Below are 19,143 nucleotides of genomic sequence, written 5' to 3'. Positions count from 1 at the left end.
CATGTGTAAACTACAAAAATTTCAATTTTTGAAAATGGTGATGGCATGAAGATTATAGGTATATGTGCAAGAACAGTGTTTATTTACAAAGTGACATCGCCAACTACTGGCCTGGCATGCATAATACAGCATTTTTAGTCATTTTAGAGGATCCGTGTGAATGGGGATATTTTTAAGAGTGTTGTCATCTGTGCGCAAAACTTTTCAAAGACGCAAAGGAAAACTTTATAAATATGATACATGCTATTATGTAAAAATCAGTAGAGCTCCCTGGAAAGGAATTTAAAGCCAATTTACCCAAACTGTCTTACATTGCATTCAGTCTTACATTATTCAGTTTTTGCATTCCTAGGAAAAGAACCCATGATGGTATTCTACTACTTGAGTTACAGGTTTTAGATAATTGTTATATCAAGTTAGGATTTGCCTCAATAATACAAATTTGTAAGTAAGTAATAATAATAATAATAATAATAATAATACCTTAAGATCAATAGATACTACTTAGGATAAAGATAGGAAGTTTCTTTATTATGGCCCCCTATCAGGAGATTTTTTTACGATATATTTTAATATAAAAGAGAGAGAGATTTTGAGGAAAGTGAAAGTGCTGCCTCAAATAATAGTCCAGAGATTTCCTGAAATGGATGGAATACGATCAAATAATCAGACTATACAGTATAGTGAATTCACAGAGTAAACCTTAAAAGATATAAAGGAACTAAAAATAACCAGTCAAGCACAATATTCCATGCAAACATAGTTCAGAAACTGTACCCTCTTGTCTGTGCAACTGTCTTTTGACTTTAATTTGCTCTTCTTGCTCTTGACATTCATGGTCTCTCAGGGCTGCCTTGTAGCCTGCCACCCAAGCCTCATAGGCCAACTGTTGGTGAAAAAGAAAATGCCCAGTAGCTGTATTTGCATCCACACTGGCTCAAAATACATATGCTGCTGTGAGTTAACGACTGTATATATTGCATACATGCAGTTGCAATTAAATGTTTCAACATCATTAATGATAATTGAACACATCTGACAGAGACATTATGAATTCAAGATCCACCAATCATTACAAAAAACAAAACAAAAAAAAAGTAATTTTGCTGATTTAATATGTTTAAAGCACCTGCTATGTAATAAGGCTTCACAGACCTAGGGGATTTTCCATCTTCTGATGTGGCAGCCACTCAGTGAAAAAGCTATTTGTTGTCATTAATCCCATTGGTAGTTGTTCAAATTGTGCAGAACAACTTGTAGGTGCTGGTAACTCTGCAATTGATGTTTCATCTACCTACGGGACTAACTGGACCATGCTAACCAGCCCTTTGACCCCAAAGACCAATCATAAATGCAGAGGTTCAAATATCATTCCTTTGCATAATTCTGTATCGTGTATGTAACCCACATGTTTGACTATTATGTTTTAATCACACCCTGTTCATGCCATTATGAGTGATTTTGAATAGTTTATAAGAGGTAAGTGATATTTGGTGTGTCAATGTGTGAACTCATTTCCCAAATGTTCCCAAATTGAATCGATTCTGCGTAAAACATATCATATTCCTATTAGGAAAATCATCACTAAGTTACATTCTGTAAGAGCGGGAAAACTGGGAACCATGTGACTCAGACCATAACATGTTGTTAAATGTGAAGGGAAGAAACATAGTAACTCCCCCAAACTAAAAATAATGTCTAATTGGTCAGAACCCCTTTAGGAGTAGGTCAACCAGCAGAGTTTAAGATGTCATGACATAAACATATCATCATTAGGAAACCCCTTTCAGAGAAGGAAGCAACAGAAGGGAATCCCCATTCAAAGATGCAACCCAAGAAACACAAGTAATACCTCCAGATTCTAGATGAACTGGTGCATTAATATAAAAATGTTCATAGCCTTGTTGATAAATCATTGCAAGGGTTAAGTTAACAAGTGATGATTCTTTCAGGTCAGGTCTAAGAAATGGCACGTACTACTTGGGATTTCATTCTTTCACACTCTTAAAAGTTATTCCTTCCTCATTTTCTTTCTGCAACTCGAATGTGTTAATGCATGTTTATGTGTTAGATTAGTTTACATATTAGAATAGTTCAATAAAATTTTCGGTCCCACTTTATATTAAGTGGCCCTAATATCTGTGTACTTACATAGTAACTAGATGTGTACGTAGTATGTAACCACAGTGTAAGTACACATTGGTACATAGTATCTAGAGCTGTAATATTTCTGTAACTACACACATGTAACAACCCTCCGAATGGTTTGTGTAAGTACAAATGTGTAACAGGACATATATAACTACATTTTCTAACAACAATATCTATAAGAGTTATTGGAACAATTTGATCCAGGGGGTGGAGATGGGTAGGTTTAGGGGTGGAAATGGGATCCAGGGGGTGGAGATGGGTAGGTTTAGGGATATGTAAAGTGGGAGGAGTTGGATCTCGAGTTGGTGCACCACTGTAATGCCAGTGTACTTACATGGTAACTCAGCAGGAACTGCCCACTTAGCTTTCTTTACCAAAACGTGCTGTTAGCCCTGTTACACATTTGTACTTTCATTACCAAAAAAGTGTTGTTACCAATGTCCTGTTACACATTTGTATTTACACATACCATTCAGTGAGTTGTTACATGTGTGTAGTTACACAAACATTACAGCTGTAGATACTATGTACCAATGTGTACTTACACTGTGGTTACATACTATATACACATCTAGTTTCTATGTAAGTACACAGGTATTAGGGCCACTGAATATAAAGTGGGACCAATACAATTATCAATTCCCTTTGATCTACATTTACTTGATCCATTAAAGTGGTTTAGAGAACTGATTGTCGGTGAGTGATGTAAAGGACTGGTTGCTGGTGGTCACCACCTTAATGTCACCATGAAAGATGTGTTCTTGGTCATCTCTCTCAGTTTACACATGAGTCCACACTCTCCATTGTAAACAAATAGTGTCATCAGCTTGTGTGTGAGTATACGTCCATGTATACGTCATTATACGCCACAGGAAGTTTGCACTCCAGACAGTCGTGAACAGTGAGTCCCCTGAGTCGTTTGCCGAGGCTGTGGGTTAAAGGTAATAATGTTGTAAATAATGTTCATTTTCTTGCACAGACCGATCATTTCTCTTCATAAGACCTCAATTTATCGTCAGGAGTCACGGATATTGATTTGGTTTTGTCTGTCAGCCACAGACGTGCGGTGTATGAATCGCCAAGGACAGCAGTTTCACCATCTTGGATGGCCTGAGGGTGAGTAAATTAACAGCAAATTTTCATTTTTGGGTAAACTATTCTTCAAGTTTAACCTTGATAATGTTCAGCCATCTAGATTTCAGATTTTGTTTGTTGGGACAGTGGTCCTGAGCTTATGTCAGATGAGAATTTGAGATTTGAAAGGACTCTCTAGTAGGTTCAGTAAGTGTGTCCCTATAGGAAAGTACAGCCAGTGCCGGATTTTCCTGTCTGAGAATTGTTTTTGATTCAGCTGCATGTTTCTGCTACGGAAGTTCAGGCAAGGGTGTAGTGTGTGTCACCACACTGTATCCCTGTATCTCTCTCTGCTCTTAGGCCATGTGTCCATGGTGGATTCTTTTGAGGAGTTCCGCTCTCAGACTTGAAGAAACAACAGTTTGATTCCGGTGACTCAGGAAGCCTCTCTCTGTAAAGAACTCTTTAGCTGGCTTGGCTACACCTTTGACGTAGGTTGACTACCGTTCTTCTATGTTGACCATGACATAGGTTGACTGCCCTTCTTCTATGTTGCCCCTGACCAGTTGGAGAGTATGGTCCTTTGCAATTTCCACTTTGACTCGTGGATTCCTTTCAGTACCTTCCACAGCACTTATTTGTGCACAGATAACAGCCTCCAGACCCATTTCATCTGTACCTGGCTTTGGATGACTTGACAGAGCATCCGCAACCACTAAGTTTTTGCCAGGCATGTATTGTCCTCCCTCATAAAGTATTGGACTCACTCATAATCTTGCAGTAGGACCTCTCCTAAACCATGACTGCTTGCATCAGCACTCACCTGCACTGGTCATTTGGGTTTAAAGAAATGCAGCACTGGTGGGAAAGAAATCAAGGCTTTTACCTTTTTAAAACCCTTATCCTGCTCTGGCCCCCATAGCCAATGTACATCAGCTTTCAGTAAGTCATTAAGAAGGTGCAGCACACTTAAAAGATTGAGTATCTACCCACAAAATTGACCATACCAAGCAGCCTTCTCAGGTATGTTTGATTTTGCTGTAATTGCTTTGACTGTCTGGGTGTGGAGAAATACCTTCACTGCTGATTCTATGTCCCGAGAAATTGAGCTCACTCATTCTCTCACAAATTTGCACATTTGTTGGTTAAGCTTTAGGCCTGATTTTCAGATGGTGGGTGTCCATGACCTAAGTCTCTAGTCATGTTCCTCCATAGTAAACCTGTACACTAGGATCTCATCATATATACAACGGTGCCTTCCTTTTCCTCTGGAAAATCTCAGGTGCTGATGTAATGCTGAAAGGTGGCCTCTTGAAGCAAAATCTCCCTAGCAGCGTAATGAATGTTGTGAGTCTGGCACCCTTCTCATGCAGAGGGATATGTCAGAACCCACTCGCTACATCCAGGCTTGAGAAAACAGTGGTTCCAGCTAACCTGTGTAGAATGTCATCCAACTGAAGGAGAGTGAACTTTTCTTTTTGTACGCTCTCATTTAACCTTTTAAGGTCTACACAGATTCTTATTTTCCCTGATGTTTTTATCACCGGTACCATAGGGGCACCCATTCCATTGGCTCTGTAAGACTCTCATTGGTTCCTAAGTTTTCCATTCGCTTCAGTTCGTCCTACACTTTTGGCATAAGAGAAATTGCAATACAACAAGGGGTGGTGATGCTATGTGGCCGTGCATACTCTTTTAGCTCTTGACCAAAGTCCCAACTCACCTTAAAGACTCACTTCCTCTATGTACTGTATCAGTCATAGGTGGGATCTGTTAGTGTTGCATTCACAACTCAATTGCGCAACAGGTGATACTATGCATTGAGTGGAGTCTCTATCTACAGATGGACAAGCTGATTTGGACTTGAATCGGCAAAGCACAGGTACGTCTGATTAAAAAAAAGTGACAAGTGAAACTTAAATTGATGTGACATGTGACATACCCAGAATTTGTGCTCTGCATTTAACCCATCCAAGTGTCCTCACACAGAGCAGTGAGTAGTTAACACACACCTGAAGCAGTGGGCGGGCATATTTGCTGCAGCACTAGGGGAGCAATTGGGGGTTTGATGCCTTGCTCAAGGGCACCTCAGTCGTGGGTATTGAAAGTGAAAGTGAAAGTGAAGTGACGTGTGGCCAAGTATGGTGATCCATACTCGGAATTTGTGCTCTGCATTTAACCCATCCAATTGCACACACACAGCAGTGAACACACACACACCACACACCCGGAGCAGTGGGCAGCCATATTGCTGCGGTGCCCAGGGAGCAGTCGGGGGTTTGGTGCCTCCTCAGGGTCTCACCTCAGTCGTGGTATTGTGGGTGGAAGAAAGTGCTGGTCATTCTCCCCCCGCCCCAACGACAATTCCTGCCAGACCTGAGATTCAAACCCACAACCTTCAGGTTACAAGTACAACTCTCTAAACCTTAGGCCACAAATGCTGCCCAGGAATCCTCCCACTGCCCCATGTGGTACTTTCTTACCAAGGCTCTGCTCTTGGTCGTGTCCCCCAAAGCAAGGACCCATAGAGATGCGCTGTTGGGTCAGTGCAGTTCTTAACTGCAGGAAAGGTTGGAGAGGTAGTTATACCCCTCCAACTTGAAAATATATGTGGCTGCTATAGTGGCACATCACAGGCTCCTTAAAGGAACTAGTAGGTTAAATTAAACAAGGCCATGCCTTATTCCCTCTTGGGACCTCTCTGTGGGCCTACAGAGAGCTCTGTTTGAGCTCTTCAAGTCAGTTGAGCTTAGCACCCTCTCATTTGAAGATGGCCCTCCTGACCGCACTTACTTTCATCAAGAGGTTTGGAGACCTGCAAGCATTCTCTGTTATTGGAGTTTTATTAATGGAACGTGCCTTGAGTTCAGTCAGGCTTACGCTCATATTGTCTCACATTGCTGTGTCCAGTGCAGGCAACACCCAATACCTTCACAAGACTTTACAAATCTCCAGCTTGAGCCAGTTTTGTCCCGATTGTTATTAGGCACGAACAGGCAAAACTTCAGTATCACTTGCATGGAGGTGATAATTTGAGTTTTATTGTCCATGTGAGTTCCCCATGTCCGGTGAACCATGGACTCTCACTTACTCTCCAGAACTTATAGGTAGCTCATTACTCAGGGTATGCCCCTTTTCAGGTGAGCTAGTGTACTTGGGATAAGTGCTCCATATATGCTGATTCCCTGAGGGTAATCCCATATGATGCATTTCCACTATTCGGTTTCCCTCTCTGTAAATCCTGTGTCTTCCCAAGGACAGAGCCTCGATCTGCCTCTAGTCTCTGTGCCTTTAGCATTCCTTCTCAGGCAGGACCCACCACAGAGACCTCTTCCCGGATAGAGTCTGGAGTTAGTAAGTGTATACCTGAAAAGCAGTTTTCTTCTTAGGAAAAATTTTGTCATCTGTCTTGTCCTTCACCTCCTCTTCCTCCTCCGCACTGTCAGTTTCAAAAAGATCATAGCCACAGTCCTCATCTGAACATACAAGCAGACATACATATAAATGCAGGCATTTATAACACACACACGTTTTGATGTTCATTAAATATTATTTTGAAGTTTGGTGCTATTATGCTATGGTCTAACAAATTAAATAAGCACCAGTGAGAAGACGACTTATGGGTCATACTGATGTGCATTTCAAAAACGAAATAATTTTAAAATATATGTTCAAAGTGGACTACCGTTTCGCTTTGGGCAATATGAGGATTCAGCATGAGCAGTAGATGATGTAACCTGTTGATAAGAAGCATTCTTCTGTTTTGACTTGATTTTATCCATTCTGTGGGAAAAAAATGAAACCAGCTTTACACTAATATACACTATTAAAGCACATTAATCATTAGCATTAATCAATGACAAAAGAAGAAGCAGAAGAAGAAGAAGAAAAGATCTCCATACTGTTTCTTCAGTATCTCCACAGATTTTTTCTCCATTTCTAATCTTGCTGCCACCTGTTTCTTCACTTTGGCTTCAAACAACTCTGCACCTCTTAAAATAAAGAAATATTAGATTTAGTTAATCATCCCACACCGCTCATGCTGTGGTCCTCCTTTCTTTTGACTCCATCTACACACATTTCTAGTTTAGTTAATCATTATTCCATTTGTATTCATAGACCACTGTTTTTTTTTTCAGTTCTTTGACAGTTCTTATTTCAGTGTTGATTGCTATACTTTGGTTGTTGTTTTTGGATAGTATTTAATGAAAGTACATCTGGTTATTTCTTTGTAAATCATATTTATTACAAAGTGCTAGAACAATAACTAGTATAATTGAGGTAAGAAGGTGCTAAGGAAAAAATTCCCTTAAAAACAAAATTTAAGAGAAACCTACTTCAAGGCTAAGCCCTTGATACCAATCACATTCTTAAGCCTACGTATGAGAATATTGTGGTTGATGGTATTGAATTCTGAACTAAGATCAAACAAAAATAGGTCAGCACAAAATATGTTTTGGTCACCTCAGTCTTTGAAACAACATATGTTAGGTTTCATAAAGTTCACAAAGAGCAGCGTAACACAGCTCCCCTGCTGCTCCAGGTGGATCAGATCAGTATGAAGAGCTGTGGCTATGGTGTCCTTTGTAGATCTGTTTGCTCTGTATGCAAAATGGTGTGTGTCAAATATGGGTCATAGGCAGCTAATGTTTAGCTATCTCCATGTGAAGTATTCTGCTTAAATGAAAGTGTCATTCAGCCAGTCTGTGTTCTGTCGTGGATCTCGACTGTATTGTTTGTGATTGTGGTTTGCTGATTGTAATGTTACTTGCGCAACCTCTGTGCGGCAATAAGTCTTTTTTTGCCGTAGTTTTAAAAGAGAAACATTAATGCAATTTGGAATTATTGGAATTACTATTAGGAATGTCTAAAAAAAATAAAATTTGAGAGTAGGTTATTGTTACACCAGTTTTTATAACGTAGACAGGGTCTTGACCCGATCTGGCAACTCCCATTACTTTCCTGCAGGGACCTATACTTGGGCAGAGTACGTATCCGTTTAACAGAAGAGCTCTGATTGGGGGATTTGAGCTCTTGATCTTTATCTGGCAACTGCAAACATGAACGCTCGCATAAGAGAGTCTTGTACAACAGTATGAAATGTTTTGGCTCCACTTTTTCAACAAAAATAAAAAGGTTTTGGTAAAGTTTTTGTTCTTTTAACTACATTTAGTCTCGTCTTTTTTCATCAACAATAGTGCATGTTGATATAGTCTCAGTTATCGTTTAATGACCTTATTATCGTCTCATCATCATCTTGTTTTCGTCAGGGGAAAAAAACCTCATTGACAAACATTTTTTGTCATAGATTTCTTTAACAAAATTAACTCCAGTGAGAACCAGACCTGTTATAAACCTAAATATGCCTATAAATTAATAATTAATTTAAATTATTAGGCTTTTGGGGTCAAACGCGCTTGGGCACGGTACTAGTGTGAGTACACCCTCAGAACACCTACTCTGTTGGCAGCTAATAACAGCTAAACTCCACACGTAATAACGAAGAATACTGCCTAACTCTTGATGACTGTTCTGCCATGCCTTTGTCCTGAGTGTGTTATTTGATAGCAATCTTTCATTTGAAAGCCACATTTCTAGCATTTGAAAAAAAGAAGCTGATAATCTGACTGTTCTCATTCCTTTGAGGGCCTGAAATTCGGCTGGCTCGGATGTTAAAAACGAACTACTGGCCTTCACATTGAGAAACGTAATCCAGTCAAGAAGAGGAAGTAATCTTGTGAAATTGATCTTAACCCAAAAACACAAATGTTTGCAATTTTGCCATGTAACATTTGGTTGTTAAACTATTACTCATTATTAACTATTATTTATTATCCGCGTAAAACAATCCTTCACATGTGCAAAAATGTTTGTTTGGGCACTGCACGCTGATTTTACAGCTTTTAAATTGAGCAGTGTTGCTTTTATATTTGGTTGACTGCATTTTAGTTTGATGATGAATGGCTGAAATCAATCAGTTACATTTGTTTGCATAACTATTATTCATTATGTAGCCTAAACATGGCTTTATACTTCAGTCATGTTCTAATATCCGTGTAAAATCCTTCACATGTGCAAAAATGTTTGTTTGGGCACTGCACGCTGATTTTACAGCTTTTAAATTGAGCAGTGTTGCTTTTATATTTGGTTGACTGCATTTTAGTTTGATGATGAATGGCTGAAATCAATCAGTTGGATTTAATAAAATAAAGATACAAAGAAAACAAATAAAATGCATTGAAAGAGACTATACTTGTCGCACAGGTTTTTTTCATTTGTTAATCTGTTAATTATTTAAGAGAAATATATTTTGTGTAGTCCTATTTATTTTATTCCTTTTACTAGGCCTACTTAATTCTATGTTTCTCTGTTCACAGAAGCGATGCAGGTGTGTGATGCAACGATGTCTGAATCCTCATGGTTTGTTGTTAATGCTGCTATTTGCACATACAAAGCTAAAGACCTGAAAAAATCACATTCTAATCTTACTGGTTAATGATTGACTGGTGAATAATGATTAATAAGCTTCGGGTGTCGGTCAGGAAAATAATCTAAATGGACAAAATGCTGTCATTATACAATTCTCTGCCAGATTTACTATTCTGCATGCAACTCAAAAACGTGCGTACACGAGCTGAGACATGACTTGAGATTTGAGCGTAGCCACTGCTCACGTCCCTATTGATACTTTCCAGGTTTTGTGTAGAAATGACCATATGCACAATTTCCAAAGTACGCACAAAGTTCAAAGTATGAATGGCCAATGCAGAAGACTTGCAAATCTTTTGAAAAACAGAGGCGGCGAAGCACTCTGTTTTACCTGCAGCGAGGCTCACATTGAAGAGGTTGCTATCCTAAAGCCTAGGTGTTGTTAGGTTTCACAGGGGGAGGATCCACATCCCTAAATACTCTATTTCCTGAACATCCAGTTTCAAAAAGCCAGTTTATGCCAAAACCTACACAGGCCAGGACAAACTGTTTCACTGGTGGGTCATAAAGATCTCTATCAGCTCCTTTTCCTGCCAATCGATTGACAACTTTCAGCAGAGCCATGTCAACTTGTACATGGGAGGGTGAGTTCTCCTCCTGTGCTCTCATTGGATGGGACTGATTTAGGGGAAGAATACCATCTGCTTTATCATCATCCTTGTCCTTGAGAATGGTCAGCAGAACTTTGTCATTGTCATCTTTCCCCATTAAGTATCATTGAATCGCGGAGGAAGAGTGAGCGACACACTATCCATCATATCACCCCATGAGTTTGAGGCCTGAGGACATTTCTTTGGTTCCACCCAGGTTTGAGCAGCAAGGCATGGGTCCATCTTTCTTGTGACTATCACTCGAAGTCTCCTTTCTCAGGTTTTAGTCGAGAAAGTCATTCAGTGGGGGGAGCCCTCGGGGTTGGATAGTGCTGCCTGAGCATGTTACCCAGATAGCAGATGCAAGGACTGTGAAAATCCTTTGCAGAAATTGAAGTGCAATAATGTGGAGGACGGTCTTTTCCTATTGGGCTCTCTGGCTCTTTAGCAGTGGCTACTACACAGTGAAAACTGGTACGGAGCTGTGCTTAGAGCAGTGAGCTCTCTCTTTTCTCTCTCTCTCTTTGGTGCATGATGAGCACCCAAAAACTTGGGAAAAATATACAGAAAAACTTAGAGTAGAAAACGCGCCTTAACACGTAAGTTATCAAACTCTAAGCCACAAGGTCATTCAGCAAACAAAGAATATATTGCGTTTGGGAGGTTACCTTGCGGCTTTGTCTGTAAACTGTTGAACAATAATACCTAAAAATCTGCTGAGGATAGCTTCCAAAAATCTTCCACTGGGAGGAGAGTGAAAATTATATACATGTTATCACAGTTCTATAATTGTCTATATGTAATATAACTGTCTATTATATAAGTCTATAATTGGCAGCGGATGTGGTTTATGTAACATTCTCTGAATTAATGCACATTTTTGTTGAAAATTTCAACCAGCTTCTTAGTGTCCACAGGAAAATCATATATTAGATAAATAAGCAGCAGAATAGACATCTGAAAAATATATAGCTGTGAATGAGTGTGTAGAATAAGCGTACATATGAGACTGAAGATTACATGAATACCTTACATTACAGAATTCGCCTTTAACCCTGATGTTCTGGTCTCACTTTAGCAAACACCATAGATACCTTTCTCACCTTGAAGCAAGGACCTTAGAAGTCTGAAGGTCAGAAACAACATAGAGGAAGTAGTAGCTGAGGAAGACTCTCCTCTGAGCCAACAGGACAGTGAAACAGATGGCATCCCAGACGATACCAGCTTCACCCTCTGGCAATTCACACTGATTGTCAGGCTTGGCTACACAAAACCACATATGACAAACACAAATTTGATTGAGGCCTGTCAATCAACCTATGTAATGCAAAGTCAAACTTATGTACATACAAAATTACATTACATGATACAACTTGTTATAGCACTTTTCATAATACAATTCATTCCACTGCAATTTTCCTTGTTTTCTTATATTATTTTCTTCAAGAAATATGTACATGAAGTTAGCTGTCATGTTCATGCTGATGATACCCAGATTTTTAGGTCAGCAGGACCTGATTAAATTTCTCAAATTTTAAAGTTTGTAAAGTGTGTATATGCTATTTATTTATTTGCTTATTTACTGCGCATACTCATGCTTTTTCACATATAGTCACTTTTATAACATCTGTGCAAAGATCTAAACATAAGACTTCTGGTCAACTGTCAGTTCACAAACCATTGCCAGACAATAGCAGGACTCCAGTGTTATGAGATGAGAGACATGCGGATCCATATGCAAGCTTTTATTAAGAGACGTGGTTTTAACAGGCATGGGTCAGACAATGGCAAACAGGTATATCGAAGGCAAGGCAAGAGATAAATCCAGGTAGAAGGCAAAGGTCCAGGCAGGGGCAAACAGAGTCAGAAACAGCAAGCAAAGGGTTAATCCAAGATACGTGGCGTGAATCAGAGACCAGGAAAACAGACAAGGCAAGACTAAGACTAGAATAAGAAATCTATGAAAACTTAAACAGGCTCGGTAAGGTAGCTATCCGCTAAACAGGGATAAACGCACAACAATACACGAGACTAAAACAGAAAACACGGAATGGCTCGGTAAGGCAGCTAACACTGAAAAATGCAGAACAATACTCGGCAACTAGAGCAGGATCAGGGTAGGTGTTATAATAGTGTGTGTAATAGCATTCAGGTGAGCGTGTAATTGGTTTCAGGTGTGAGTGTAATCAGTGCAATGGAACATGGGAAATGTAGTCCAGGGTGATGTGTAACAGTCTGTGTGGTGCGAGAGTCAATATCATGGAAGGGCGACCTCTGGTGGCAAGTGGATGGAAATTCATGGATCGGATTCGTGACATCCAGTAACTAATGATGACTAATGATTACTGATGATGAATCACTGAATTATTGAAAATGTATGTACACCTGAGGTGGAAATGTGGCCACAAAGGAAGTTGAATGGCTGTTACACCTCAGGTGTGCATTAATAAATGCAGTTGTCACTCCCAAAACTTTGCAGTGTATGTAAATGTAAATCTTTACAAAGATTAGAAAATGTAAATGAAATATGATATTTTTAGTGGTGTACTAATGATGTAATTACACTATGAGGAATCCTATTCAATAAAGTGTTACTTACGTAAATTGTAGCCATTGATGGTGCAGAACATGCTGAAAGCTTGAATGAGCCAACAGCCATTCTTCTGTAGACTCTCCAGATAAACACAAGAGCCAAGCTGACCACACACACAAACAGAGTAAGTAATTATACTTATAAACACTGTATTTAAAAAAGGGGAGTAAGTTTAATGTATAGTCAGCTGGTCATAACCATAAGGGTGACTGTAAATGATCTTAATATTTGACTACTTATTAAATAATTAAATGGACATATTTTTTAAAATTTGGGTGAGAAGGGAGTGCAGAGTGATACAAGAGACATGAACTGCCTTTTTGTGCTTTGTTCACAAAACTCAGTGCTATTTGCTTGGTACGATTACCACTGCTTTATTAAACCAAATTTTATTTAGAATATATTTGTCTACATTCTCAATTTACCATGGCAGCATTAATCCAGTCAAAGATTATCAAATGATGGAGAAGAGAGTCAAAACCTGTTTCATCTCCTGATGTGTGATGAGTAATATGCACTTTTAGATGGCACAATTGCTTCTTGGCTAATGCAGCTATTTTTTGTGTATGGTCCTTTGTGTTATTTTTGGCCTCCCTTCGTCACAGTAACATACTATAGGGTGTGACAGAACACTCAATAATGTGCTTACCGAGAGCATGTTCTTGAAGCTGATGACCACACAGGTGTAAGCTATGAGACAGTCCCACAGTCTGAGCACATATTGCACTGGCTGCAGCAGTAATGTGCTTCCAAACAGCATGAAATAGAAACAGGCCACCAGATAACCCAGACAAAAGATATTAATTCTTATAGTTCCAGTGATAAAGATGAGACATAACACCAGCCAGAAAAAGTAACTGAAAACAAACAGCTTCACCATGTCCAGATATGATCTGAAAGCACACACAAAAGCATAACATATCACAACATTCTACACATGTCTGTGTTTATCCTAAACGAATGCAATAAATGATACTGACCATTTTTACACTTTGCACAAACTGTAAAAAGTACAATAAGTTTCTATATATTATAACAATTACATGAATAGAAAAAAAAAGATTCATATTTTAAACTGGGGAGTTAGTTTTGAGTTGTGAAATTTGCAGCATGCTTTTATTGTAGTGCAACCTCTGTGCAAATATTAAGAACATTTTGGTTCTCCATTTAATTTTCCATAATTTAAGACATGACTCTTCCCAGCCATCCATGTTTTCACTATTATGCTATTACGCATATTCTGAAATAGTACAGAATCTCCAGATCCAAAAACAAGCGAAGAAGAAGCAGAAGTAAACAACAGAAGCATTGCTTACGGGCATGTAAGCTAACATGATCATCAAACATTCATGTCGATCCTACAAAGAGGTATATGACTCTGCAAGCTTTGGGGTGTTGATGGACTCAATCTGCTCAATCTATAGTTTATTAGTTTTAATCATCATTCTAAATCCGATCCAGACATTTTTTTCTCTGCCTTTTGTTCAAAATGTTGCTTTTTTAATGAAACCTACAGACATTCAAGTGTTGATAAAAAAATAATGCATAAAGCTAGAATAAAATGTTCAAAAGCAGAGGCTCTGTTACTTAATTTGATATTTTAATAATTTGTTCAGATATTCATAACAAATTATTCTGGGGGCCATGAAAGTTTTGTTCAAATGGAAAAAAAAAATGCTGTCACTGGATGGCAAATTTAAACAAAAAATGCTGGCTGAGTGTATATACAGTATATATATATATATATATGTGTGTGTGTGTGTGTGTGTGTTGTAAATTTGTGTTCAAATGTAATCATGAAAAACTAACACATACCGGCAATGAAGAAAGTTGCTGACAGGAGTGTACTGGTTGAGGGTTTGTGGATCTAGATTTCGGCTGATCTCCACATTCTCTCCTGCCAGGAGTCTCACACATGCCTGATTTTCATCCTCAAAGACCTGCCACTGCAGAGATGCTACCAACAACAGCAGGCAGTCATCTGATTGAAAAGAAATTAGAAAATGAGAGTGATACACACCTTTTTCTTGGTAGATATGCTGATTCAATGTGGTGTGATGGAATAGGTCACAGAGAATGAAGCTGGAGTTGGGACTCATGGCGTAGTCTGGTAGATACAGCCACTTTATCAGATTAGAGCTCAAAGCCGCAGATGACTTCCTCCAGGTATAATCTAGCAGAGAGTGAAATGGTTTCATTAAGACATGATTTTCTTATATTGTGATTTATTAACATTTCTTTTTGATTCCAGAATGTTCCAGGCCCTATTCCTATAGTACTCACTGTGCTAGGTAAGCATTTGATTTGACTTATCAGCTAATTAATAAAGGTTCTATTATCTGAACTGACACATAAATTTGCAGCAATGGATCAGGACTGACAAACAGTGGGAACATTGGAACACAAATGCTGTGTCTGAAATCGCTCAGTTGAAATTTTTAATGGAGTAGTCATTACAAAAAACATAGACGAGGGGTGTGTTGCACTCCTAGAAGAACCCTTGCAATGGGTTGAACTGGAACATCCTAAGACCTTAGTAACTTGGAATCTGACATGGAGCTGATTTATGATTTACATTTTTTTCCCCTTATGAATTTGATTGATGCACCTTTCCATATGCATATAGGTATGCTTGAGCTTTTGGAGAAATAAATATAATACCTTTAATTTTTAGGCGCCTTTCAAGACACTCAAGGACACCATACATCATAAAAGGAAGGCAATAAAATACAAGCTATACAAAACACAGAGACATACAAATCAAACAATCAAATCACTAAAAGCTATTTTAACCTGAGCTTTAAAGAGGGAAATAGAATCCAGCTGACAAATGTGCAGTGGCAAAGAATCCCATAATTTGGTGCTGCATACCTAAAAGCCCTACCACCAAAGGAACTCAACTTGAAATTTGGAATTCTCAATAAGTCTGCAGAAGATGATCTCAAAGAATGTGAAGGAATGTACAATTGAAGAAGATTTGAAAGACAAAAAGGAGCCAGATTATGAAGAGCTTCATAGGTAAGCAGCAACATTTTATATTGTATGTGGAAACGAACAGGAAGCCAATGTAGTTGGAAAAGAATGGGAGTTATGTGATCAGAGGTACTTTAGTAGGTCCTAGCAGCTGCGTTCTGAATTAACTATAATATATGAAGCTGTTTTTCAGGAAGACAAAATAAAATAAAATTACAATATTCAATCCATGATGTAACCAAAGCATGAATAAGAGCTTCATTGCTATGCTGAGAAAGTGATGGACAGAGTCGGGCAATGTTAAATAAATGAAAAAATGTAGTACGTGAAATATTATTAATATGGGAAACAAAAGAAAGCAAACCATCAAATATAACACCAAGACTTTTCACGTGGGTGGAAGTATTAACTGGGGAGTTATCGATAAGCAGGGTGAAAGACTGAGTTTTGTATAAAACAGATCTAGACCCAACAAGAAGGGCCTTAGTTTTGTTGGTATTTAGCTTTAAAAGGTTATATTTATAAAGTTATAAAAGTTATTAGTCATCTATATGTTAACTTCCTGCAAACATTTAGTGAGTTCAGAAGGAGGATGGAAAGCATTAGATTTTGTGGATATATACAATAGTGTATCATCAGTGTAAAAATGGAATTTAATCCCATACGTGTGAAAAATGTGACCAAGGGGTAGCATGTAAATGATAAATAAAAGCGGACCCAACACGGACCCCCATGGAAGACCTTGAGTAACTGTAACAGGCTCTGATTGAGCATTCTTAATCTGAACAATCGGCTTCCTATCACTTAAATAAGATGAAAACCAAAGAAGCACATTACAAGCCAATCGTTCAAATAAAACTGAATGACTAATAGTATCAAAGGCAGCACTAATATCTAGAAAAATAAGAATAGACAGAAAACCAGAATCAGCTGCTAGAAGATCATTTGTAACTTTAACGAGAGTGGTTTCTGTGCTATGTTTGGATATGAAACCCGACTGAAATTGCTCATAGAGATCATTACTTTGCAAATGTGCTTCAAGTTGAGTTGCTTTCCCCATTGAGGAAACTGTGAAGCAGGTGAAACTGTTTGTTCTTTCAAGTATTTTTTTAAATAAAAGGAAGATTAGAAATTGAGTTGATTGTTGTTTAAATCATTAGGATCCGCACTAGAATTTGTAAGAATTGGAGAGATAGAAGCCAATTGTAATTGTGAATGAACAGTAGCAGTAGATAATGTGGAACTCATTATGGCTGTAATATTGGGAGAAATTGAATGAATGCAGTACTTAACTAAGACAGTTGCCTTGTCCAAATACCCACACTTGCGGTCTTTGCACTTGACCACTTGACTACTTACAGTATATGACGTATTTCCTGTATTTGGCCCAAGTGTTCAAGTGAGCTTGTAGACCACAAGTGCGTGTCAAACTTTTCATTACCTGATGGGACACACTTCTAGTGTTGTAAAAATGCAAGTGTTTACATAGCTTTATTTTGAATACTTAAATACTTTGCATTTTAAAATCAACTTCTAAATGTCTGTTCAGTAGTCCCTATAACATGACAATTTTAATTTGTGGTGCTTCTAGTTAAGTGATAAAAAGCAGTTGCAAATGTTGTACAAAATAAATATCACCACTACACATCTTTGCACCAATAAAATGTAAAAACACTGTTTTTCTACCAAATTATATGTAATATCTAATTATTATATTAATATTTAACTTGCATTGGAAAGGTTTCCGTGACCTCTCGCGAGATCTCGGCAAAAAGTCTCACGATTTATTTCCAGAACATGATGCATGATGGGATACACTAAGCCTCGAATAGCGCTCTGGAGCGGTATTCGAGATAGTGTGGATTTAGTGTGCGTTAAGGACACTGTGCTCTGCCGTTTTTAAGACCTGGGACAGTCTTGCGCACTTACTTCCTGTCGCACGCACGCGCTCTCAAGTGGCCAAGACCGCAAGTGTGGGTATTTGGACAAGGGGTGAGGGTAAGGGATAAAGTGAACAAGTAGAAAACTTAGAACTTATAATCAACTTAGTAATATTATCAACTGAAGGCAACTCAAATTTAGAAAGAACACTTGTTTACCAAAATACTTTATTGTATGCATCTGGATGATCATTAGACATTGAAACAGATTGCAGTGCTTCAGTCCAAAAGAAGTGAAATAAAAAGCGCCTATCCATAAAAAAAATTCTCTCACACGGCTCCGGGGGGTGAACAAAAATCCTCTTGGCTTATATCGAAATCCTCCGACATTCTTCTTTACAAATCCTCATTTAGAACTTCTAATTCTTGACTGTTGTTTTGTTTTGATCTCTCCCCTGAGCTTCCCCGTTCGTCACTTCTGAGCGGTGCATGCGCAACGCCGACGTCTTACGTCATGCGCCCGGAACTGCTTCCGTGTACAATAGTACACGCAAGTTAGCGCAAGTTCATATACACCTAGGATGCCTCGGGGGTGAGTAAAACACAGCCTAATTTTTTTTTTTTCGTGAACTAACCCTTTAAGTAATTCTTGAGGTATACTGTCAATCTTAGACCTAAGAAAATTAGAAAAGGATACACATTGATTGGGAGAAAGTGAATCAATATCAGAAGGGTTCAACAGTTTGTTAACAGTGCTAAATAAGTCTTTGTGTAATTCTGTCCATTGTCTATGGCATTTGCATAAAAAGATGATTTTGCACTTTTAAGTGCAGCCTTGTACGAGATCAGATGCTCAGAATACAACTGTTTGTGTACTTCAAGTTCTTTTGCATAGTCTCTCCAGCCTTTTGGTGACGGAGCTCAGAAGTATACCAAGGGGAAGAGTAAACAAATGATACAGTACGAGTTTTCACAGGAGCCATTATTTATTATTAATTATTATTATTTGAGAATAATAATTCTCAGATAAGAGGTTTACAGAATGGTCAATCATTCCATCCAAAACATTAAGGTCAATATATTTTATATTTCGAAATAGAACAGAACATTGTGGTTTAGCTTTTGTTAAAGGAACAGTAATTTTAAAAAATACCGGCTTGTGTTCGGAGATAATGCAGTAGAAGAAAAATTAAAAGGGATAACACCAGAACAACATACTAGATCTAAAATATGACCTTTGTTATGTGTTGGAAATTTGAAAAACTGCACAAGATCAGCACTATCCAAGACTGATTTAAAATCATTATATTTAGTGCTAGTAGTATTGTAATAATGAATATTAAAATCTCCAATCAACATGATATTTCAAAATTCAGTAAGAAAAGTAGGGAAA

At 38.3% G+C, this 19,143-nt stretch overlaps 1 protein-coding gene across 1 annotated transcript in view; it reads right to left on the bottom strand.

Annotated features, from left to right (window-relative positions):
- The window catches only part of LOC107699957 (piezo-type mechanosensitive ion channel component 2), a 185,625-nt gene that overhangs the window by 47,154 nt on the left and 119,328 nt on the right, over window positions 1-19,143 (bottom strand). The window contains 9 exon segments of the mRNA XM_016501419.1: window positions 778-886; window positions 6,592-6,701; window positions 6,911-7,008; window positions 7,128-7,217; window positions 11,408-11,567; window positions 12,904-13,000; window positions 13,547-13,790; window positions 14,713-14,878; window positions 14,969-15,070. Of these exon segments, the coding sequence (XP_016356905.1) occupies window positions 778-886; window positions 6,592-6,701; window positions 6,911-7,008; window positions 7,128-7,217; window positions 11,408-11,567; window positions 12,904-13,000; window positions 13,547-13,790; window positions 14,713-14,878; window positions 14,969-15,070 (1,176 nt within the window).

The sequence above is a fragment of the Sinocyclocheilus anshuiensis genome, unplaced genomic scaffold (assembly GCF_001515605.1).
Source record: "Sinocyclocheilus anshuiensis isolate Anshui unplaced genomic scaffold, SAMN03320099.WGS_v1.1 scaffold1284, whole genome shotgun sequence".
Lineage (NCBI taxonomy): Eukaryota > Metazoa > Chordata > Actinopteri > Cypriniformes > Cyprinidae > Sinocyclocheilus > Sinocyclocheilus anshuiensis.
The sequence above is the reverse complement of the archived record's forward strand: the minus strand, read 5'-3'. Positions and strand labels throughout refer to the sequence as shown.